Below are 23,642 nucleotides of genomic sequence, written 5' to 3' on the forward strand. Positions count from 1 at the left end.
CTGCAATTGGCTGGTGCATCTCAAGTCGTTAGTTCGAGATCGCATAGCAAGGTTTTTGTTTTCGTTTTTAAATCACCTTATTTTTAAAAAATGTTAAGCTTTTAATGTAAGGCATTCCTCAAATCCAATATCGCGCCATATTTATTTTTAAAAAGGAGGCCTTTGTTTTTTTTTCACTTTCACACGGTACATATATCGGGGCGGCATGGCTTAGTGGTCGAGTGGTCGTCTCCCAGCCGAAAGGCCGTGGGTTCGATCCCCCGACCATCAAGACCATGTCTAAGTGTCCTTGAGCAAGACACTGAACCCCCAGTTGCTCCTGGTGCTGCGTCATCAGTAGGTAAATGACTAGTTAGTGTAAAGCGCTTTGAGTGCCTAAGGTAGAAAAGCGCTATATAAGTGAAAGTCCATTTACCATTTACATATGCGAGTACGCTTGAAAACTCGAAAGTGTTGTTGATAGAAACGTTTTAGTGGTTGATAAAATTATCTAATTTTCTATGATAACACAAAGTGGAGAATAATCAAAGAACATGACACGCCCAGTTCATTTTCATAGTGACATATTTTAATGCATTATTAAGTATACCTGGTTCTTGTGTGGAAGTGTCCTTCTATCAGGGAGATGAAAACTGAACAGACAATACATACCCAGCATCATAAACAGGAAGCCTATTGAATCCTGCACACTTAGTGTTTGCAGGGTTGAAAGTGCTTGAAACTCAAGTAAGCCTAGTTCACCAAATAATAGTGTACTGGATGTGCACAGGGCTGTGAGTCTTCTACTGCACAGTTTTTTGCAATGTTAGTGCTCAAACACAATAAAAATAATTAGCGTGTAAAGTCTATGTATACACGTTCACATCAGCTGCAAAGTTCAACACGAATCAAATGTTTACATTTTTCACATTTCAGAAGGATTGACTGGATCAGCTTGCATAGGTTTGGGCCCTGTTCGTACAGGACTTTGGTTGTTGAAAGAAAATGATAGAATCCTTGCACACGGCGAAATTATTTTTTCTTGTGTGAAGATACAGTAAAATGTCTCAAATACACAGTCACAGCTTTCGGTTCAACCAAAAATCCCTTTGCTTTGAAATTCAAATGTGAATACATTAAGAGAATTTCCGCCAGGAACAGAATATATTTTATGGCTTTAACGTGTAAAGGATCAGCACAGAATTTGACACACAATTGGACGCATATGCAGCAACAGCAGACAACAGCATGTGGGGGGGCTTTCTTTCCCTACTAGTATGTCTTAATAGTGGGTTAGTCGTAGTTTAAATATTCTATAATGGATTATAGAAAGCTAGCATTTAAATAACCCCTGAAATTTGAATATGTCTATATGTAACATCGGAGTTTAGCACCTGAACTTAAAAGGAGACAGACGGTCCCATCCCAACAGCGCTCCAAATTCCTTTTACAGCTTTGTAACATTTACTGTATGTGGACTATGAAGAGTAAAGCATATCATGGGTGAGGATAGCAGTCAACATCTACAGTAAGTAACCTTATTAGAACTTTTCCCATGGGTGGCATTCACAAACAGGTACATGATCAGTTCAAACGCAACCACAGACATCTTCCAATAAGTCAAATCTATCTTAAGCTGTAAAGAGAACTCAAGTGAGCGCTAGCTTCCGTTGTCAATAAATGTTGGGACAGTTGGTGAAGTTCCTGTCAAAGTATCCACCTTTGTACAGCCAGTCCTCCATGCCAGTGTGAGGGTTGGCTGCCATCTGGAACCACCTGAAGTGCCATAAGCACAACGGTGTGGAATTATTTTCATGTCAGTGGGTCAGTATCCTAATTACATGCTAGCTTCGGTATTAGTGTTACTTCTGACTTTTAATGATTACTAATGGCCCATGGAAACGCTGTTTGTGACAAGCAAGCTAGCAGGCTTTTGCAAACAGTGCACACAATTGGTTACCTGGTCGACCACTCCTCCTCATCCTTGGATCGCTCTCTGCGTGCAGCCCTCTGTTTCTCCTCAAGGCGCTCTTTCTCAGCACTTGCTGTTTCTGTGTAAGTATATAAAGTCAAGACCACGTGACGTCACACTACATGGGGGGCTAAAGTCAGACGAAAAAAAAAAGATACGCCAATCGAAAAAAGCATATCAAGGCCATTTGTGTCATGCATTGCTTATTAAGGTAGTTTATTTATTTAACTGTTTTTCGCACAATGTTTGGCTGTTTTATTAAAATGGAGTAGACTGACAGGCAGTGCATTCTCCCTGTGTATATCATTGCACTTTTGGCCAAGCAAGCTAAAAACCTTCCGGTGGATCGTTGGAGGTTGGCTGCTGGAAAACTAGATCTCGGAGCAAAAAAGTTTGGGCACCCCCCATCGAGACGTTGACTGGCGCTACCTATGTCTCCGCACTCCATTGCTCGGATGTCGGGCCTCCGCCGGCAGTCGGTCGGCGCCAGGATTTGTTCCATGCCGGGCTCCATCTCGTTTAGAGTCACGGCAAAGCTGGTAAAGTTGTACATCTGAACGAGATGTCGAGGCTTAGCGTGAGCCGTGAGGTGCGGGCATGTGGGTTATCATGCCTACCTGTCCCGAGTGAGTGGGTCGTGGTGATATCCTCCAGAGTAAGGCACTTCCAGGTATCACAGTTACAGTCTCTTGAACTGCATTCTCATCTTCACAACTATTTTCCTGCACACACACACACACACACACACGCACACACACACAGACACACACACACACACACACCAATCATTGACGTTAGCTCATACATGGAAGGGCAGAACTTGATGCAAACAATGGAGTCACAAGAATATACTTGCCACAAATAGTACACATCAATCAAGCAACAATGCATGTCAATGCAAGACATTATGGGGAAGTGCTAGCAATGAGCTACTCAGACACTACACTTTGGACATAGCAGCAGCAGCACAGTACAGAAACCAAATATAATACGGTATTTTACCTTACCTGCTACTCATGCCACTGCATGTTATTGTGAAAGAAAAGGAAAATGAATACACACAATCCTTAGAGAAGAAAAGAACATGTCAAAAAAGGGGAAAACCTTAGCAATGTTTTTTCTGTACACTATGCTCTTCCATTTGTACTTTCTCCTAACTGTCAGTTGAATAAAACCTAAACACAATAAATGTCTTCTAAATTTGTGGACAGAAAACGAGGCCTCAAAATCTGATTCAGGTTGTATGAAGCAAGTTGCAAGATATTTTAAAGAGAGGTAAGCATCTCGCATGGAAATGGGAATATTTTTGTTCAGAAATGTGATGACATGACATGACATTTTTGATTACCCAAAACTGTTTTAGCTGTGATTTCAAAAGGCACTCACCTGCTTCATCTTCTTTGAGTCTACTCCCGCCTTCTTGTCAGACTTCTTATGGGCTTCATAAACCTTGGGATCCACGCTGTACATGCACTCGGTCCACTTGCCATAAATCACGCGGCATTTCTTCTTCCTAGCTCGGCAGCGGTGACGCAAACCAAATGCAGTCAAAAATGTACGGCGCACTGAACATGAAAACACTGCATCGTTCGTACCTCCTGTCTTGGATGTGACCCTCCACTTTATGCAGCTCTTTGCCAAACATCCCGCACGGTTTAAAGTTCAGCACACACTTTTCTCCCGTGCTAAATCATTAGTATAATTACAGGGTCAATCCATGAAAATGCTTCCACTCACTCATACAAGAAAAGATCTGTACCTGTGGTTTACAATCTCTACTGTTCCATACTGCTCAATCCAAAGCTTTCCAATGATGACGTTGTGCACGCAGCACATTGGGTTGGTCCACGTGTATGCTTCTTTATGTCTGAGGAATTGAGAAAAAAAAAAAAAAAAATCACAGCATCTTCAAAATTGCTTTGTTATTTCGATGAACCAAATGTGAAACAGAACTTTCTCCACCATGCTTTTCATTACATGCTCTTCGAGCCTACACTGTCACAATTATGCAAAACAAGGTGCAGACCCCAGCCTACATAAGAGACAAGTAAGAAGGGGTGAGGAAGACTATAAGGTCTGGTGAATTAAAAACAAGAAAGAATAAAACTGCTTCTTGATAGCACCAAAAGATAGATCTGGGCAATTTGACAAGAAGACAATAGAAACATTTTTATCACGTCACTTCTCTCTTCGGATTGTTCAGTCGCTCTTAATTACTGTAATAATGGCATTGTGCAATAGCTAGAAAAAGCTTAATCCCTTGCTATAACAAACTTGACATAGAGCCCCTTTTAGTGTCTATCATCATGTATCAAGATGATGCTATCTCACCATTGCATCCCCTTCCCTTCCTTTTAAGCAGCCTCATGAGTGTAAAAACAGTATTTTAATTATTTGGAATATGTTTTCATCCACCTCAGGGGGCGCCGTGTTGCTTCTTGTGGTCACCTGAAAATGACAATAGAGCTGCTCAGGGTTTGAGTATTGTAATGACCAAGCACAGCTGAACCTTGATTGGTCATATCCGCCTCCTGAGATGGATAAAAATGGGGTGATTTTGCCGATCAATTCATATTCCACAAATGTAATTCTATTGAGAATGACATGATTAGACGAATTCAGGTATATCGAACATACCTTATTGGAAAGGACATTTTTGGGTGGACTTCTCCTTTAAGTATGTTGAAATGTCTGATGTGGCTACAACCTACTCAGTCTGGTATCAGTACGTTTTTAGGAGTATCGAGACCAGCAGAGATGTACAACATCAACATAGCCCTGGTTCCCACTGTGATCTCGTACAGTGCGTTGCAAAAATATTCATCCCCGTTGAACTTTTCTCACTTCAGTAACTCCAGCGTCATGGTGCCTTTGGGCTCAGCCTCCACACTTTTGCCCCAGAATTTGAGTTTGGGGTAGATGGATCCGTGGAATGCAAATTCTTGCTTCAGAGACTCTGCATGGAAGGCACTGACGGGAGGGTGATGGCTCACCTGCTCTGAGATCAATCTGTAGCCATCTTCCTCTCTTTAAAAAGAAAAAAAAAAATCAAAGATCAAGTGAACATATTTTTCTCTCCAGTGTTCTTCTAATAATCTATACCTTGTGAGTTCAAAGGTCTCCCCCAGTAAAGGATTAAATGGCTTTCCAGTCCGTTCCCATTGAGATGCTACAGCTGAAACAGCAAATGCAGCGACAACCTGGCGGGAGGAAATCAAGCAGTGCTCATTTTCAGTTTGTTTGAAGCTGCGAGTTAGCTTCACAAAACACTTGCAGCACACTGTCAAAGTACTGACAGTCACGAGACACATTAGTTGCGCCTACCTGCATGCGTTCGATGGAGTCAGGCAAAGCGCAGGCTCTGTGGATAAGGTGAGTGTGTTCCATGTACTCCGAGAGTCTCTGGAGGAAGCTCAGTGGCTCGTTAAACACAACTGGCATAGCTATTTTGGACAGCTCCTATAGCAACGCAACATAAAACAACATTTACACAACAGTGTTTTGAAATGATGCACATTTTTTTAGGTGCATAATGGAGGGAAAAAGCACACAAATCCAGTGTACTGTTACTGCAGTTATTTTGGTCCTTCTGATGATTCAAAAATGTGATAGCCAAACCAAATATAGCTGAGTGATGACAGAACAGGAGCAAGAGTTCAGTTGAAAAAAATTAAAAAATCATCCCCCCTCAAATTATTGAATTACTTTTTTTTAATAATAATATCCATGACTCACCATGCCGATACATTTCTTTAATATGCTTGTCACACTGAAATGGTTTCTGCTGATCATTTCAGCAGGCAGGACTTTCCTGGTAAAAACAACATCAGAAAAAGTCACGTTCTCAGTTGTGGGTTCGATTCTCGACCATTGTGCCCATTTTGAAGTGTCCTTAAGCAAGACACTGAACCCCCACTTGCTCCTGATGTTGCATCATAAGTAGGTAAATGAGTATTCCATGTAAAGCACATTGAGCACCTTAAGTAGAAAGGTGTTATGAACTATGAATGAAGGAGGGAATATCATGCAAAGGTTCCTCACCTACGCCGCCAAACTGTCTCGTATTCTGCAGCGGAGCCATCGTAGACCTGGTCATTGCTGTCAAACACCAGTGCGTCCTTGAAACTGACTTCCAAAGAATCATCTGACTCCAGCCCTGAGACAAAACAACTCCTTTTAATTGTGCATATCAAGAAATGTACACCCACAAACCTAGTACTACCCTTGGTCATCTCGTAGGGATGTTTGATACCACATTTTTCAGATAGACACGAATACTATGATAGATCATTTCAAAGAAAGGCCTATCTATTGAAATTTGGTGTTTCCCTCAAAATTTCATATAATTAAAGTCAAGTTTGTATTTTTCTAATTTGTGTTTATGATTGTAAAATTGCTCCAAGAGACCTGCCGATACGAGTATCAGCGGCCAACGCAAGTACCTATGCTTTGAAATAAAGCCAGATATCGGGCTGGCTATTCCTAAAACCAAGTGGCTACAAACCAACTATAACAACAGTTGGAGCAAGACAATATCCCCATCATGCAGCGGGCAAATCCATTTTGCTTTATAGAAATCCATCCATTCATTTTCTAGCCATTTATTCACACTAGGATCACTGGCTTGCTGGTGCCTATCCCAGCCATCTTCAGGCAGTAGGCGGGGGATACCCTGGACTGGTTGCCCGCCAATATAGAAAACAATATATAAAAGTTCAATTATGAGTACATTTCCAATAAAATTACGAATGTACGTGCATGATAAAGGGGAAACCAATAAAACAAGAGGGAAAATGCATTTTGTGCAGAGGTGGAGTTGGAACAAATTAATTTCATTTAACTTGATGGGGAAAGATATGAGTGTTTTACAGACATCAGTATCTTTGCATTCCAATATTTTTTAACTTTGGATTTAACTTGAAATAATCATCATCATTATTATAAATTGTCAGTGTGTGTGTTTAATAGAATAGTCCTTTCTTGAGCCATTTTCAGCAGTAAAGTTATTTTGTCTATAATCAATTTGATAGCTAAATTATTTTGCACGTACAATGAATACTTTTGGAAACGCATTTTCCCATTTGCCGTCACCAGATAATGACATTACATGTGGTAAAGACTTAGTATTGATCAGTCACAACTTTTTTTTGATCATTTGACTTTCACAAACTGAGCTGATTCATCATTACCTAAATCTTCAGCACATGTGATGCTGAGAACAAGGGCCAAAAGTGTTTTTAATTGTATATGAAAATGAATTTGGTTATCAGACTCATTAGAGACAAAAGAACTTCCAAAATGATTTATACTGCTAGAAAATTGACAAATAAATGGAGAGTTCCTTTAAATATTTTGTACATGACATTTATGAAAGGTGGTCATCATCTTGCAACCTAAAGGTTGTAGTTCGATCCTCCGATCACGTGAAAGTGTCTTTGAGTAAGATACTAAACCTGCAGTTGCGTCCCATCAATATAGCGTTATATTTGTGCATACATCAGAGAGTATCATGTGGAAACATTGTAAAAGTGTTTTGAGTGCTTTAGTGAGGAAAGCACTATTCAAGTAATAGACAGCTGTCCGGTCAGCCCGGGCGACTTTACCTCACCTGTCTCGGCGTCGTAAAACTCCTCTTCGCTGGTCATAGTAAGTCGAGAGGACGTTTCTCAGTCACAAGTCATGCCCAAAGCACCGAGCGAGCCCCCCTAGTTTGGACTCCCTCCGATGGTTGCAGGGGGGCAAAACACCACTGTGAACATATGCAAGGTGTTCACACCTTTGTTATGGAAGCGGGCGGCCGACAGCTGGCAGCCTGCTAACAAGCGTGTCGCCCCGGCGAGCTAGCAAAAATAGCACTTAGCGACGCTGGTGAGTTGAAACGCCCGCAGGAGACATTTGGCTAACGTTAGCGGAACACAAGTACAGAAGGGCAATTGAGATGTTGACACGAGAATGCACATCGAGTTGACTGAAATATATCTGCGATTGCGATGACTGACCTGCTAACATAAACAATCCAGGAGAGTTCGGAATCAGCTCAGCCTTCTGGTGGAAGGAGGTGGCAAGGACACCATGATTGACACAAGTATTATCCAACCACTACGCAGTTTGGGAATTGACGCTTCGACGCGCATAACGCGCCTTATTTTTGGATTGGTAAAGGTCCAAAAACAAAACTGACATTTACTACACAGAATTATTTCATGATACCAGTGACGTTTACGGCAAAGACCAATTCTAAATTTACTATGTCTAGATTTGACAACATTACCCTCGAAATAACTCGGTAGTGTTTTAATGTACAAAAAATATTAATTAATGTATAAATTATTCAAAGTGTTCTTCACTTTTTACTCAATCTGCAGAATCAATTAATTTCACAATAACAAAACATTGCATTGGTAAGGAGTTGCGGCGCCATCAAGTTTTGAGTTAATGGTGGAGAAACCCGGAAACGAAATGACAAAACAAAAGCTCAAACAAACCACGACGCGGGGCACGTACTAGCGGGAAATGAGATCGGCAATGAAATAAAGAATCCCTTCGGAAATTCGCTAAAAGCTTTAGTTAGTTATTAAACACCCCCATCTAACCTCCTGCACCATCGCTAAAATTCCGCGTGTATTTTATTTTGAAACAATAACCGGAAACACAATTTACCAAAACCTCAAAGACATTTGTTTTTCTGACAGGTTTTGAGTCTTTGCGGATCAAAAGTATGAGGCGCCCGTTTACTGGAGAGTTTTGAATGAACACACGACATGGTCAGCCCGAAGTGAAGGAGCTCAACTCAATTGCTCTTGCTGGCATAAAACAAAAGCGGGAAAACTGTTGCACGATGAACAAAGAAGGAGACAGGTGTGCCAAGAGTGCACCCCGAAGCCAAAAGCCACCGGTCCAGAAGAAGAAAAAGGAGTCCACGTCTAAAGACAGCCAATACCTGTCAGGAGGAACATCAGCGCGCCATCGTTGCTGTAGAAAAGAGGGGAAAACAACGGCAAAGCGTCCGCCGAGCGCCGCGCCAGAATGCCAGAGGCGCCCGGCCGGTACCCAGAGGAAACTCTCTGACGCCAGCAACACGTCCGAGGAGCTGAGCAAAGACTCCGGCTGCTTGTCGGAGAAACCCTCCTCCGATAGCAGCTCGGAAATATCCGATTGTACGTGGGAGGGCAACAAGCGCGACTGTTCCATCAGCGGCAATGAATTAAGCTGGACTGACAGGAGAGCCAATTACGAGGGCCCGCTCGGTGAAGGCAAAAACAGCGGCGACGAGCGCGTCAAAGCAGCGCTCAAGGCTTGCTCTCCTCCCCCGGATGCTGTTGGAGGAGCCCTCACTTTGGCCAACTCCACCGGGGCATTTATGGATCTCATCATGGCAGAGACCACCGATGACCTTCGCAGGGAGGTGGAAGATTTAAAGTCAGACAATGAGTATTTGAGGGTAAGACACTTTCAACTCTGTTTTTGATTCCATTATCTACTCTTGGTGAAACTAGCCAGTTTTACATCAGCTGCTTTGTTTGCTCAAGGGTTTCTATCGGAAATGTCCCGATCACATTTCTTTTGCACCCGACTCTCTTGACTTTCAACGTCCGTTTAACGAGTCCATATTCGATAACCTCGGCAAAGGACAGGAAAAAAAAATGGTATTCAAATTGTCTTTTTTTTTGTACAAAACTATGCCATTTTATGACATTTTATATGCTAGCGAATCAATGGTTTACGTTCTCAAAAAGTTGTATTTTATTTAGTCGATTTGGGATTATCTGGATCCAGATTAGGGCTGTTTAATACATTACGAAAATGATCGTCATTGCTATTACTACACGTGCTATATGCATATCTGAAAAGGTGCGGTACATTCCATACTATGGACTTTTGCTCGTTTTTTGACTAACTTTAAATGAATTTGTATTAAAAAACGTGTAAATTATTCCAATTCATTGTTTAAGTACTTTACTGCATAAAAGCGTTTATTTCATTAGATAATTAAAATTTGATTTTTTTAGGTAAACATTGTAACATAGAATATCACCACAGTAAATTCCCACATGGAATTTTAATATGTAATATGGGTCATATCACATATGGCATTTTTTCCCAACATGTTGGAGCCCTAATCCTGAGTATTTACAATCACCTGACGAGAAAAAAAAATCTAAACACCATTTTCTTCAGTATGTTTGTTGCTGTTTTTGTCTGTCACAATGTTGTTCATAGCATAAAACATTTTTCCCCCTTTCCGAATTTTGATTATTCGGTTGCTTTGTATTCATGAAAAAATGAAATTACAATAATAATAACAAAATAGTGGCTTGGGGGAACAGTGGTTATCACGTTCGCCTCACAGTTCAGTCCCAACTTCAAATTCTACTCGTTCCGGCTTTCCTGTGTGGAGTTTGCATGTTCTCTCCGAGCACTCCGGCTTCCTCCCACATTCCAAAAACATGCTAGGCAATTGAGAGGAGTATTGGATATTTGAAATTGTCCTCAAGTGGGATTGGGTGCGTCAATGGTTGTTCATCACTGTGTGCCCTGCGATTGGCTGGCAACCAGTCCAGGGTGTCCCTCGCCTACTGCACGTAGACAGCTGGGATAGGCTCTAGCAAGCCAGCGACCCTAGTGAGGATGGCTACAGATAATGGATGGATGAATAATAATAAAATGAAACTTTCTCAAAACCCTTGTACTCCACCATGGTTTCAGTCATTTTTGCACAAATCGCCTTTCCCTGACAGCAATCCCAATTGCATAGTTCAGAACAGTTGAATATCAATGGTGTGGCTAGATAAACACTGTGCTGTGCCCATCCCAGGATGAAGTGGAGGAGCTGCGCTGCGAAATGTTGGAGATGCGTGACATGTTCCAGGAGGAGGAGGCGCGCCAGCTGCAGGATCTTCGGCACCAGCTGGAGCAAGCCAACAAGACTTGTCGCATCCTTCAGTACCGCCTCCGCAAGGCCGAGCGGTGCAGCATCAGAGTGGCACAGACGGGCCAGGTGGATGGGGAGCTGGTCAGAACCCTTGAGCATGATATCAAGGTCAGGGTCGTGGGAAAAATGTCACTTGTTCACATAGAAAGTACAATACTGTATCTCAAACAAGTGCCTTGTTGTGCCAGTGATCCGACTTACAAGGTTTGCAAGATACAAGCCATTATTTTCCCGGATAGATCACACAATACATATTAAAATAGGAAGTCAACTCAAAAATGTTATTTTCAATAAAATGTTCCCAGCAGCTCCCCCCAGTCTGATGAACTGAGCAGAGAAATCCATCATTTTCATCCCAAATTTTTATCCATCATGCTAAATGTTAGCATTTAAATAAAATCTCACATTGAGCATTAGCATCAAGTTAGGTGGGCTTTTCTGAGATAAATGTATAGAATATAATATGAAATTGTAGTCAGACACCAGCAGCTCACTTCTTTTGCAATATGATGTAAAATAGTGTGAAAAAAAACAATGCTTTCGTGAAAATGTGAAACAATACGCTTCAACCTGTGTGTGCATATTCGATGGAAGGTTTTTAAAAATCCTCTATCATGTAAAATCAACTTTTATCAAGTTTTAGAAATTTATTGGGCCCTTTCCCCACCAAAAACATCCCCAATATGTCATTCACACATCTGTGAGCATTTCTGCTCATTACTGGACTCTGAGCACCAGCCCTGCTCAATCTGAAAACACAACTTTATCCTCACTTTGTGAAGTCACAAATTGAGTACCAACCCCGTGCCACACATTCAGACTAAATATACGCCCGCATTCACAGAGCAATGGGCGGTACATTAGGATGATGCCATGAAAGTGGCATGGCCAGAGGTGGGCTTTTAGCAAGTTAAGCAGCTAACTTCCAGGTTGGAATCATAGCCTCCAAAATAAATCAAATTTCACAAAAAATGTAAATTTGGCTAACTGAAAAAACACAACAAAATCTGTAATGCAGTATTTGCTCTTGCCGCAGATAACTGAGTACCACCTTACTTTGACCGATCCAACTATTGGGACACACAAGTGCCATCAAGTTTTTTTTTTTTTTTTCTGCTCTTTAAGAGCTGTCCTGAAATTTCCAGTTTTCACTCACGCACCTGAATTTTTCCTTCAAGGTATTTGATGGTAGCACCAAATCTCCCCATATTGGTTTTGCACGCAGGTTGCAAAGAGTGTGTCCCTGCGACTGTACAATGAGCTGGAGGTGGTGCAGAAGAAGAACGGCCAATTGGACTGGGAGAATGAGATGCTTCGAGAGAAGACGCAAGAGCTGGAGGTGGCCAAGCATGTCTTGCAGGCTGAGTTGGAGAAAGCCAGAGAGGTGATACACTTTTGAGTTTTACAGGCACAAATCTCATTCCATATGAGTGGATGCATTCAAAGTCTAAAAGGGACAGCCAAGGTTCCTATAGTTCATGAAAGATAATGAAAAACTGTAACTATAAAACCTTTTCGTTAACAAATTAAAATAGAAAACTGAAACTATATAATACATTCTAAAAACCGTTTGGTTAAAAATAGCTAAATTATGACTCAAAAATGGACTGACACAGTATTTGGGTCAATTTGTTCAACGAATTAACCTCGGAGCACGGACAGGAATTGGACCCCCATCAGACATGACCTTCCAACAAATTTGACTTTCAACAAAACAATTTAATTCAATTTGTTTTGGGGGATTGGTTTATGCAAATCAATCAAGAAAGTGGGTTTTTGTTTATCATTGTATCCGTCACTCAAGGATGGATAACAAACCAGCAAAAAATTGTAAAACGCACACCTCTCATGGATTACAGAAGCGCGAGTAAATGAAATTGATGGGCTGACAAATACAGTTCGGTTCTGCTTGAAAAAACTGGTGGACCGACGATGACCGAAGGGGGCCCAAGTTGCCGATGAATGACGAAAAAATTGTTAAACACCCACCTGTGGAAATAACTATAATAAAATATATTTTTTTAATCCTAAACTATTATAACTATGCCACCAGCGAACCCATGGTGACCCCTCACAAGTGTACTTCTCACCCGAAGCGTATAATATGAGCTCATGGGTCGGGCTGGCAGCTGCCCGGTGCCGCGGTGGGTGCAGCCGCCTGGTATGCTGAAGTCTGACCTCCGAGCGCAACTGACATCCTCAACTGAGAAAAACGAGTCGATGGTGCAAGCAAGAAAGGGATTACCAAAATAGACCTGAGATTTTCTGCTTCTATTAAGCCTGGCTAAATCAGGATCAGCTTGTATTATGGCATCCCGCAAGGCGGGAGTTGGCATGCAATGGCGACACAGTGACCTACAACCATTAGTGAATGGTTTGTTGCTGATAGGTAACTCTTACACCCTTAAAGTTTCAGTTTCCACGTAGGCGTTATCCTTGAGGCCAGCAGACATTCTTCACTCGTGACACATGTCTGCTTTAATCCAGGATTCTCTGCTTTGGCCTGAGCTCAGTGGGCGACAGCTGCTTGCGGGGAAAATCTACTTATCTTACCTCATCCAGGAGCCCAAAACACAGTTTGAGCAACTCTCACATTCCACCTGGATCCCTTTTGTTACATCACATAGAGCAGTAGTTCCTGTGAAGTGCATTTTTTTTCAACTAGGTACGCCCAACCAACGCAAAACATTTTTGGATGAAATTTTTTGACTGTGGCCGACAGGGGGGCGAGCACACTGTAACTGGAAAAGCTACAAATGCAGGAATGAGGCAAACAAACAATAAAGAAAATAACTGCAACCAAAAAAACGCAAACACAATAAAAAACACAGCAAAAAGAAAAGACGCAGAAACAAAAAGGAAATGGAAGCCAATTTACAACAAAACAAGTGAAAAGAAGGCGCATTCTTTCTCTTTTTTTTTAATGGCTACCATTGCTCCGCTGTGGTAGGACTAACTTCTCATGCCATTCGATCCCACCCACTCGTGGCCTCACTATCCTTGAGTGGTGTCACTTTGCAGCATATATTGTCATTGCAGCTGTTTTCATCTCAGTGTTTGTTTGTTTTTTTGCAGTTGTTTTGTTTCAAATTTGTATTCATGTTGTTTGTGTGATTGCTTCTTTTTTGTTTTTTTTTTTGCCTGCAGCTGTTTTAATCTCGGTCTGTTGTTGTTTTTTTTTTTTTGCACTTTTTTGTCATAAGTTTGCTTACGTTTTCTATGATCGCATCTTTTATTTGCTGTGTTTTTTTTAATGTTTCCATTTTTTGTTTGCTATTGTTTTTCTTTCATTAGTTTGTTTGACATATTCCCACTTTTGTAGCAATCTTATGGTTACAGCACATTTATCCTCATTGACCACAGTATATTTTATTCAGCAACTCCAGAAATAGATCGTGTAACATCATCTATTTTATTTCTGGCTTGTCTGCGCATCCGTCTAAGGATTTACTTTAACACAAATTAGCAATAATTTGCTTCATGTTCCAATGAACTTGCTCTTAATTTGAAAACTATACTGTTTCAAGGCATTAAAATGGTCTCAATTAGGTTCGCTGATAACTGCAGAAATCCTGTTAAAATCTCACATACCTAAGTGCCTCACGTACCCCCAGGGATACACATACCCCCTTTGACAACCACTAACATAGAACATCAAAATGAAAAGTGAGAAATACCTGTAAATGTGTTCTTAGTCCTGCTCAGGTGTGCTGCAAAAAATGTAATGTTAAAATTAACATATCTCTAAATATATTTTAAAATTCAGACAGCTTGATTATTGTCTGATCCAAATTAATAGTTAGCAATTAATGTTTATATCTATAGTTGGATAATCAGAATAAATATTAGTTTTTTTCTATCTCTAGTATCAAATTTCTTGAGTAATTTACAGTCTGGGGTAACAAGAATGTGTTGTAAAAAAATTCAATGCACGGTAGCACATCTTCACTGTAATAGATAGGACCAAGGTGGGGCGCGACATTCCAGCACACAGAGCTGGCCCACCTGCCAGTCTGCATCTCTTGATGTCACATGGGCTCCGTGATGAGATTTTCATCCTTTGCAAACAACTCTGGTTGACATGTCCAAACTTGGTAGTTGGGACGACTGAAAAATGGAGACTATATTCAGTAATTTAGTCATAGCAATTACAATCCACAGACGTGTTTCGGCAATAACTCAAACTGGGCAGCATTGTTGTCGGGCAGCCAGTCACTCAGATGAACTAGCCTTTCTCATATTAGAATGGTTGATGCTAACATCAGTGCTTTACATTGAAGGGAAAGTCAACACAATTTTTTTCTTTACAATTCTATGTTTTATGTGCCCCTGTGAGTCTTTACATTGCATTCTGAATAATGTTGTGTATTATTGTGTATGTGTAATATGATTTTAAGTATCAAAATCCACATGCATGTTGTGTATCAGGGTTCTAGTGTGCCAGGAATTTGACTGTTGATGGGGGGGGGGGGGGGGGGGGGGGTCATGTTACTTGGAATGTAGAATTAGAAAATTGTGGATAGGTATCACATTAGAATCACAGGCCTGCATTGTTTTATTTTTTAGAGCTTGATAAAGAAGCGAAGCGCAAGATCAACTACCAGTAAAACCGAGCGGAGGCTGTCTCAACAGTTAGAGGTTTGGGTTTTTTTTTAGTCTTGTTTAAATACATGCATCAATTCATCATCATGCAAGTGGAGCTACCACTGCGGGGTAAACATTTTAGGTTCTTTAACTATGAATACACTTTCAGGTTAAATGCTAAAAATATAGCACCATTATTCCATAATGTCAGCAAATATTGACTTGCAAATAAGCAAGTTAAAAAAATAAAGTTAAAGTATTTGAGTAGATTATACCTGTAGTCAAAATTCAAGAAATGAAATATTCATTTTTATTGGTTAATATTTCATTAGGCCATTTTTCACATAATACCATCAATTATGTGCATGCACAAGTTTTTCTCTAACCCTAATCTCATTGAGAAAATTGAATCCACTTGTTAAGCCTCCCTGACTTAAATCCGTTGATAGAACTTTGCGGTGTGTTCACATTATTTCCTGTTTTTGTGCCACCAATACCTGCACATTTCATTGCTGTGAATGTGACTTTTAGATTTCTCTCTTAAAGCATATCTTTGATTGCTACTCAAAGTTACATCTGCATCATGTTGTCAGACAATGAAATGAAAGCAAAGCCCATCGAGACAAAATTCACTGCCAAACGTTAAGATAACCTCTACCAGTTACAATTCATGATATTGACATAATGAGTCTCTCATTGCTCCATGCAAGAATTATACAATAAAAGATGCACAGATAGCTGTATTGTCAGCGCAATAATAACAGAACTTGTCAGTAACAATGGCAATAAGATGACTGTCATCAGGCTTCAAGGAAAAGACCCCATTGTTAATCCATTCATATAAACATCTGTAGTGCAAATCAATACGTAGTGACATTATGGGACAAATGCTATGTTTTTGCCTACAAGTTTACACAAACATATCTGCAAGTGTATTTTGTTAAATCTGCAATTGGATGACAACCACTTCAGGGTGTCCCCCGACTACTGCCTGAAGCCAGCTGGGATAGGCACCAGCAAGCCTTGTGGGGATTAGCGGTTCTAGAAAATGGATGGATGGATTTTGTTAAACCTCCACGTTCCAATAACGGTCCCGCCTCCTCCGCAGGATGACAGCGATCTCAAGTGCCAGCTACATTTCGCCAAAGAAGAGTTGGCCCTCATGTGCAAGAAGCTCACCAAGACGGTGTCTGAGAACGAGGTATTGCACGAGCAGCTGGCAGGCTACCATTCTGCTTACGGCGACCTGGACGCCTCCCAATCGCTTGAGAGCAAACAAAAGTCCGCCTACGCCAGGGAGGCTGAGGTCAAAGTTCACTTAAAATTGGTGGAAGAGGAGGCCATGCTCCTGAGCCGCCGCATCGTGGAGCTGGAGGTGGAGAACCGCGGGCTGCGAGCGGAAATGAACGACTTGAGAGAGAGAGATGGCGAGGAAGAAGGTAGTCACAACGTTCCAGACGAACGGCTGTCACCTTCCACTCTGAGGAAGAAAAGAAAGGAAAGAGGGCAGAGTCTGAAAACCGCAAGTGTTGTAGTGGAGAGCGAAGGGCAGCTTCCATCTTGTCACATCACGAGAGAAGGTCCCGTCGGAGGCGAGTGGGAGCCATCAGAGAGCGTTGAGAGTAAGTCACCTGACGGCAGCCCCAAAGGACTGACCGCCACGGATTATACAACTCTGATGGCTCTCAGAGACCATTCCTGCATTTTGAGTTCCGCCATCCAGCTGGTGAAAACTCCACCCAAAAACGGCCACTGCTCATCTCCCTCTAGCACGCTCGACTCACCAACAGATGGTAAAACATACCCCATCTTGCCAGGGCCTTTGAGCGATGCACTGGAGATTCTGCAGGCCATGCTGCAGGCTTTTATTATGAGAGTTGAGGTGCTTCTAAATGGCAAACACACCCTTCAAGAAAGAAAGCAAGAATGCGTTGAGGTTCTCCACGTCGATGTGGATGAGAGAGCACAACCAAAGACCCAAGTCCCGTCACCCAAATGGGACATGAGAGTGCAACTGGCCATGCAAATTCTGTGGATACTCCATCAGTGGTGTCAGGAACCTGTGCACGAAGCAAAAGAGGTAACTAATGGCTCTTTGTGGGCTTTTTTCAATATGATTTTCACCATCAAAAAGCAACTAAAGCCAACACATCAAAATTTGCAAGAATCGAGGAAAGATTTTCACTTTTACCTCAGTATTCTGACTATATTCTCATAATTCTGACTTTAATTTTAAGATTTTGACTCTAAATTGAAAATTGTAACTGTGGGGAATTCTCTCTTTAAAATAAGAATCCTCACTTTCAAGTCAAAATTGTCACTGTCAGAATTATGTCAGAATTCTCCCTTCAAAGCGATAATTTATAAAGGGAGAATTCTGAAGATCAAAAAGTCAAAAGTCTCACTTCTGATTGTATTGTCATATTTCTGACTTTAAAATAAGAGTTCTAACTTTATTCTGAGAATCCTCTCTTCAAAGTTGGAATTGTAGCTTTGAAGTGAGAATTCTGATTCTTCTCACATTTTCGTCAGAAATCTTACTTTGAAATCTCACTTACCAGAATTCTAACTTTAAGGGGATTATTCGGAGCGTATTCACAGAATTATTTTGACGTCAAAGTGAGAATAGCGAAAATATGGTCAGAATTCTGACTTCAAAGTGATAATAGTCAAAGATAAAAGTAAAAATCCTGACAACCTTTTTTTTCGAACCATCCTTGATCCTCTATCATTCTGATGAAAGGGGATCAAGGCCAGTATTTCTGCCAAGTATTTATTCTAAGAAAATGTTTGAAGTCTCTGCCTTCATTTACTCACTTAGCAAGCGTGTGATGTGTATTCGTCAGTTACAGTTAAGCCACACACATAGACAATCGGGCTCTTTTGTCCCAGTTTAGCCTTTTCCCAACTTGAGGACATCAAATGCCCAATTATCACATGTGATATTATATCAACAAAGTTCCTTTCTGCAGTCTGCCAGCAATTTGGCCAAACATGGGGCCTCTAATATGTTAGTCTATTCATTTTAAATTTTACTCCACAAACACTAAACAGTATTAATTAGGATACTGTATCTTGACCAGTACTGGCCTATACTATGCACGCTTGGTTCAAAGATGGTTGTGTTTATACTAATTTCCCTTAACCTTTGTGCAGTATTTTCATCCTTTAGGGGTCAATTTCTTTCTCGTGTCTCGTGTCTTCTTTCAAAGCTTTCCCTTTGATGTAAAGATCAAAGAACTGGACAAAATACTGCAAAAGGGTTGAGTATGTACGGCAAAAGCTAAAACTTTGCTCTATACGATTTAGGCCAAGGACAAACGCGTGACCATGTTGCGAGCTTTGTTGCAAAGCATCAGTGCTGAGCTCCAGGGGGAAAGACTTGACAGCCAAGCCGTCGATGTCCTGAACAAGGCAGCTGAGGTAAGAGGATGTGTCCTCCTACTGCGGAATGTAGCGGGTAGTCCTGCTGATGATCCGTCTCTCTGGCTGCACGCCCTTTTGACAGGACAGCAAGCACCGTGAGCGAACTGCTGCCAAAGTATTGGGGCTAATCTCCTGTCGTGGCTGCAGCCAGCCAAACAGGCCAGCAGAGTTCAAATGCAATCTGCAGTATGCAAACACACTGAAAGCATCCTGCTGGGATTCAAACGTAGCACTTGAGACCATCCTTTTAACTAGAAATCCAAAGCTTTGAGTTGAGGCAGGTGCAATGGTCAGGATTTGCTTGGTAAGATCAGATTGATTCCCGTAAGGAATGATCTTGTTTTGGTGGCCTGACTCTAATCCTTATTTTCCTTTTTCTCTTGTAGTCTAAGGAAGGTTAAGAACTACCAATGAACAGAACACCCTCTAGGGGAATACAACCCCATAACAAAAATATGTGCCATGAACCCCTACTATTCTGAACACGGCGTTCTGATTAACATTGTGTTGTGGCATATGAGTTAAGCAGCAAAATCCACCTGATTTTTACGGTCTCAGGGGGCGGCCATTTCATCACTTCATTTCGACTGAAAATGAAATCACGTGTTCAGATAACGACCAATCACGGCTCACCTCTATTTCTGACTTAGGTCATGTGACTTTCACAGGGTGAGTCGCAATTGATCCTCAGAAACTATGGTGTCATTTCAAATCAACAGCAAGTGGCTAGATGGCCATCCCCTCATCAAAGAAGAGGTAGATTTCGCTGCTTGAGTCATATTCCGAAAAGAATACAATTTTTAGACTAGTGGGGGAGCATAGAACATATTATTGGAATGAGATATTTAACGTTAACAGAATGAAAGAAATAACATTTATTTAAATCGTTAGGCAAAACCAAAACTCAACTATCAATTTGTAGTCCTAACTGATCTTCATCCATGGATGTTGTTCATGCATTATGCTAAGGGTGAACGCAGCTCACTTTGTGGAAAACGAGTTATTAATGCAACTTCCTGAGCCATTAATAGTATCTGTCAAGTTCTTGGCTAAAAAATGTTTTGATTTTTGTCATTTACAGTATTGCGTGCTGTGCTACATTTTGATGTTTTCTGGTTAAGTGCCATGAAAAACATGCCATGAAAAAAAACCAGAACAAAATGAATGCCATTTTATCGATTGTTACCCTTTGTTGCTGCATTGTGCTATTGTAAGCCGACAAACTTCGCAGATCAAATGTCATCTGTCATGGTACTACTGCTTTGTAAAGTACATAAACATATTCAATGCTAGGGGCGTATTTTCACTTTTTTTTTTTTTTAAGTCAGGACATTAAATCCCAGACACTTACGTATTAAATCGATATCTAAGTATCTGAGATTGACATTAAATCCCAGATACTTGAGTATTAACTCGATACTTAAGTATCTGGGATTGAATGTCTGGACTCTTAAAAAACGTGAAAATACATCCCCGTCATTGAATGAGTTAAAATGTCTTTGATAAAGAATAATGAAGCAACGTGAATGTATCTTTTCTTTCCATGTTCAGTGTGCTGTCAGTGCTGTTGTAACTGATGAAGGACGCTCTGACGCTGACAGGTGAGTGATTTGTACATTTACATCCAGAAGTACCTAAAGTAATTGATTCCTCTAAGAAGTTACTTATCTAAAATCATTGATGACTTAATACCTGATTAATTTGGTACCAGCTCTTTTTTAAACCACCTTTAGCCAAACACATGCCAAATACACAGCCAAAATCCTGAAAAATAAAGTCATTTATAATTACCGCTTTTAAATGCTGTGGACGTGTCCTGCTCAAGAATGTTGAATTAATTCTTTTCTGAAACCGTTATTTTATTACCTGAGGTGTTAAAAACAGAAATGAGTCAAGCAACCCCTGTTTTTGACTCGTCAAATGACCTCCGCCAGTATTTGGACACCCTTGATTTACTTTACATCCATGAGGTTTCTGGTTGTACTGTAGGTCAGCAACTCCCCACTATCTTTGCAGGATTTGCCTCTCCATTAGGGAGAAACTTCGCCGCCAGCTTTCTCCACACGCCTACAAAAGGAAGAACTGGTGCTATCTGAGCCAGCAGGCTGCCCTCCTGGACCAGGAGCAGCCTGTTAAGATGTGGGACCATCTAATCATGCCAATTAGCTTCCCTGAGCTGGACTTTGAGCAGATGTTCATGGAGAGAAGCCACACTGCTCCAGAAAAGTCAACTCTGCGTATTTACTACAGCCCCCCGTCCAAGCGCAGAGTCCAGCTAGCTCAGCTCAAGCAAAGTCCCGAAAGTGACCGAGAATCTGTGGACACTCAATCTCCCTGGTGGACGCCGCCAAGCTCTTTCTCAACGCTCTGTGTGGGATCTTCTGCCAACCTGAGCGACGATATGAAGGAGATGGCGGCTGGCTGGAGGCAGGTGGGACAGGGCGGCTCACATATGAACAGAACCAGATTAGCGGGCCGAGGGGTGGACGTGGCCTCCTCTGGAACACAGACTCATTTGAGGCCGCTGATGGTGAGTGTCGGCCTGCAGACGGAAGGACCCCAGGTGAGAAACAGCCCCTCTCGGGCGGTCAGCTCTTCTCTGATCTCCGCCCGCTCTCGCAACATCTCGAGCTCACTGGAAAGACTAACGCCAAGACCCGAGAGATCCAGACTCGCCACCTCTTCCCCGAAACTGTATCGCAGCCAGTCTGCATCTGGGGTATCGACAGCCAACGCTCGCGATCGGACACTGTGGCGTCACCAACTGAATCACAGATCTGCTGCAGGACAGAACCTCAGCCCTCTTCTTAGTGAGCCTCCAGGACAGACCCTCAAGTCCCCCAACAAATCTGCAGGGGGTTTGGTCTCTGAGTTTCTACGCCGAGTGAGTGGTCGAGCAGAAAAACCCGGGTCGACCCCGAAGATGAAAAGCAGCCTGGAGAACATTCCCGCGAGGACTTCTGCCACCACATTGCCAAGGAACGACAGTGTGACCAGGATTGTCAACCACAGGTTCATGAAACAGAGAGACGAAGTCACTCGAGCCCAAAGAGAGGAGAAACGCAAAAGCGGGACTAATGGTGCTACATACATCCTGAGATCTACCATGGCAGAGGTGAGTTCAGCATAATAGTTTTGACTCTCCCGTACTGTATCCTGTTGTTAAAGGCACCAGCTTGAGGTGAATACCTCGCAAAAACCTCAATATCGAGGCTAGTCGCGTCCTTGAACCAACCATTGTGTTGAATAACCTTTGATACCAGCAAGGATGATATAAAACTTGTCTTTCCAAGTGAAAGATTTATCAATGTACATTGCTCTCTTCCATTTTTTTTTTTTTTAACAAAAAAATGTCCAGTAGAAGCAGTGTTGGAAACATTTTCAGTGGGGTCGCCAGGGTAACACACCTAAGTGAGGGGTGGCCGTGTAGTCGTGAGTCTTTTTTTTTTTTTTTTACCACCCGTAAAGTATATGTGTGGGCGTGGCCTGGCCAATACATAACCCCTTCACCCTTCCTTCAAACTAGTTGATTTCAGTGCTTTCACCTTGTGGTCTCTATAAATCATAGTACAATGACAAACGTTCGAATGAAATCAGACATCACATGGATGTGAGAGGAAAAAAAACATTTGAAAGAATCGATATATGTCTTTGATATCAGGAAAAACAATTTGAAGTTGATTTCTTTTGTTGTTGTTTTTTTTTTAACTCAGCTCGTATAGCCTCTGATTTGATAAAAGACAGTGTGCTGCCCGCATTGCGGCCGGAACTTTATCTCAGACATAATTGCACCCAACTCCCAGGCATGGTTGGTTGCATGGAGAAGAACCTCGGTGTTGGTTCCAAGAAAATACATTCAAAAATCACGTTGCATCCCTTACATCCCTTCATTTTTTTTTCTTTGCATGTCCAACTAGGAAGGAAATTACGAGTGCAGCTCCGGCAGCACCCTGACCTTCTGTTTTGCTCGTCCTTCTCGATCGACCCAGAGACAGACTTCCAACATTCAGATCAATGCCACAAGATGCCAGACTGCAAGGCCCAATTGTCAGTGAAGGCACATCAGATGCTAATCTCGGTGCACAACAAGATTGTGATGAAGTGTGGGAATTTGATTTCAGTGTGTTAAGATGGAATTTTTTAATTTGTTTTGTGGTGCAATTCATTCTCGTGTCCTTATTTCTTTTACAATAGGCCTCATTCTTTAGTAGATGCATAGAAGTGTTCTTATTCTGCGCACAAGCAACATCTTTGTTGGATTCATAACACAATCAGTGAATCTGAATTCATTCTATTTGACAGGCCTGCGATCTCCTATCTGTATGAATCACACCCAAGCCTAATTACAATGGTTCAATGACTTTTCAACAGTGTTGTCCTGTCAAGTCTTTTACTGGATTTTTATTTGAAGAAACAAGTTATTTGAACAAGCTATTGAATAAATGCAAATGTGCATGCGTTTGCTTCGGAATCATCAGCTCTCTTACATCGCCAGCTCGCAGAAGCTTGTAGTGTCACGTAAAAAAAGAAAGTCAATTCTAAGTAGTTAATGGGATTTGAGCTCCTCAAATACAGCTTTCTTTCTCTTATGACTGCCTGACCTTCATCTGTCACATCAACAACTAGCACGTGCCATTTTTTTTAACTTGAAAACAATTCAGATTGATGACAATAGCAACAATGATAGTCTTTTTTTTTTTAGCTGCTTTTTACTTAAAGGGTACTAATAGATATTTAGCCATTTCTGCA

The 23,642-nt window shown here is 41.5% G+C and overlaps 2 protein-coding genes across 3 annotated transcripts; one reads left to right on the forward strand and one right to left on the reverse strand.

The window, feature by feature from the left end:
• Nucleotides 1–546: 546 nt before the first annotated feature.
• On the reverse strand, nucleotides 547–8,848 carry LOC148427204 (oxysterol-binding protein-related protein 2-like). Of its 2 annotated transcripts, none has more exons than XR_015864748.1 (14): nucleotides 7,951–8,848; nucleotides 7,560–7,700; nucleotides 5,993–6,107; nucleotides 5,687–5,762; nucleotides 5,276–5,410; nucleotides 5,054–5,151; nucleotides 4,796–4,978; nucleotides 3,711–3,818; nucleotides 3,547–3,636; nucleotides 3,338–3,464; nucleotides 2,569–2,673; nucleotides 2,381–2,504; nucleotides 1,940–2,040; nucleotides 547–1,755 (listed from the first exon to the last, which is right to left on the reverse strand). XR_015864748.1 is itself a non-coding variant. In XM_088407676.1 (14 exons), the coding sequence occupies exons 2-14, from the start codon at nucleotides 7,594–7,596 to the stop codon at nucleotides 1,653–1,655; spliced, it is 1,392 nt and encodes a 463-aa protein (XP_088263802.1). In that variant the 5' UTR covers nucleotides 7,597–7,700; nucleotides 7,951–8,844; the 3' UTR covers nucleotides 547–1,652. The 2 variants fall into 2 exon arrangements, 1 of the variants encoding a protein (XP_088263802.1); XM_088407676.1 differs by having other exon boundaries at nucleotides 1,940–2,030; nucleotides 7,951–8,844.
• LOC148427205 (uncharacterized) lies at nucleotides 8,664–23,364 on the forward strand. Its single transcript, XM_088407675.1, has 9 exons — nucleotides 8,664–9,392; nucleotides 10,767–10,991; nucleotides 12,109–12,267; nucleotides 15,450–15,521; nucleotides 16,576–17,547; nucleotides 18,777–18,890; nucleotides 20,445–20,494; nucleotides 20,910–22,008; nucleotides 22,811–23,364. The coding sequence occupies exons 1-9, from the start codon at nucleotides 8,700–8,702 to the stop codon at nucleotides 22,946–22,948; spliced, it is 3,522 nt and encodes a 1,173-aa protein (XP_088263801.1). The 5' UTR covers nucleotides 8,664–8,699; the 3' UTR covers nucleotides 22,949–23,364.
• Nucleotides 23,365–23,642: the final 278 nt, after the last annotated feature.

This window comes from Hippichthys cyanospilos, chromosome 2 (genome assembly GCF_059441005.1).
Source record: "Hippichthys cyanospilos isolate Australia breed blue-spotted pipefish chromosome 2, RoL_Hcya_1.0, whole genome shotgun sequence".
NCBI classification, from domain to species: Eukaryota; Metazoa; Chordata; class Actinopteri; order Syngnathiformes; family Syngnathidae; genus Hippichthys; species Hippichthys cyanospilos.

Bases quoted from the DNA above. Each gene is read 5' to 3' on its own strand.
- LOC148427204 (XM_088407676.1), bottom strand. From the start codon at position 7,596: ATGACCAGCGAAGAGGAGTTTTACGACGCCGAGACAG. The intron at 5,152-5,275 runs GTAGGCGCAACT...TCCTCCCGCCAG, and splicing joins ACTCCATCGAACGCATGCAG to GTTGTCGCTGCATTTGCTGT. The intron at 1,756-1,939 runs GTAACCAATTGT...ATGGCACTTCAG, and splicing joins GAGGAGGAGTGGTCGACCAG to GTGGTTCCAGATGGCAGCCA.
- LOC148427205 (XM_088407675.1), top strand. From the start codon at position 8,700: ATGAACACACGACATGGTCAGCCCGAAGTGAAGGAGCTCAACTCAATT. The intron at 9,393-10,766 runs GTAAGACACTTT...TGCCCATCCCAG, and splicing joins CAGACAATGAGTATTTGAGG to GATGAAGTGGAGGAGCTGCG. The intron at 15,522-16,575 runs GTTTGGGTTTTT...CCTCCTCCGCAG, and splicing joins GGCTGTCTCAACAGTTAGAG to GATGACAGCGATCTCAAGTG.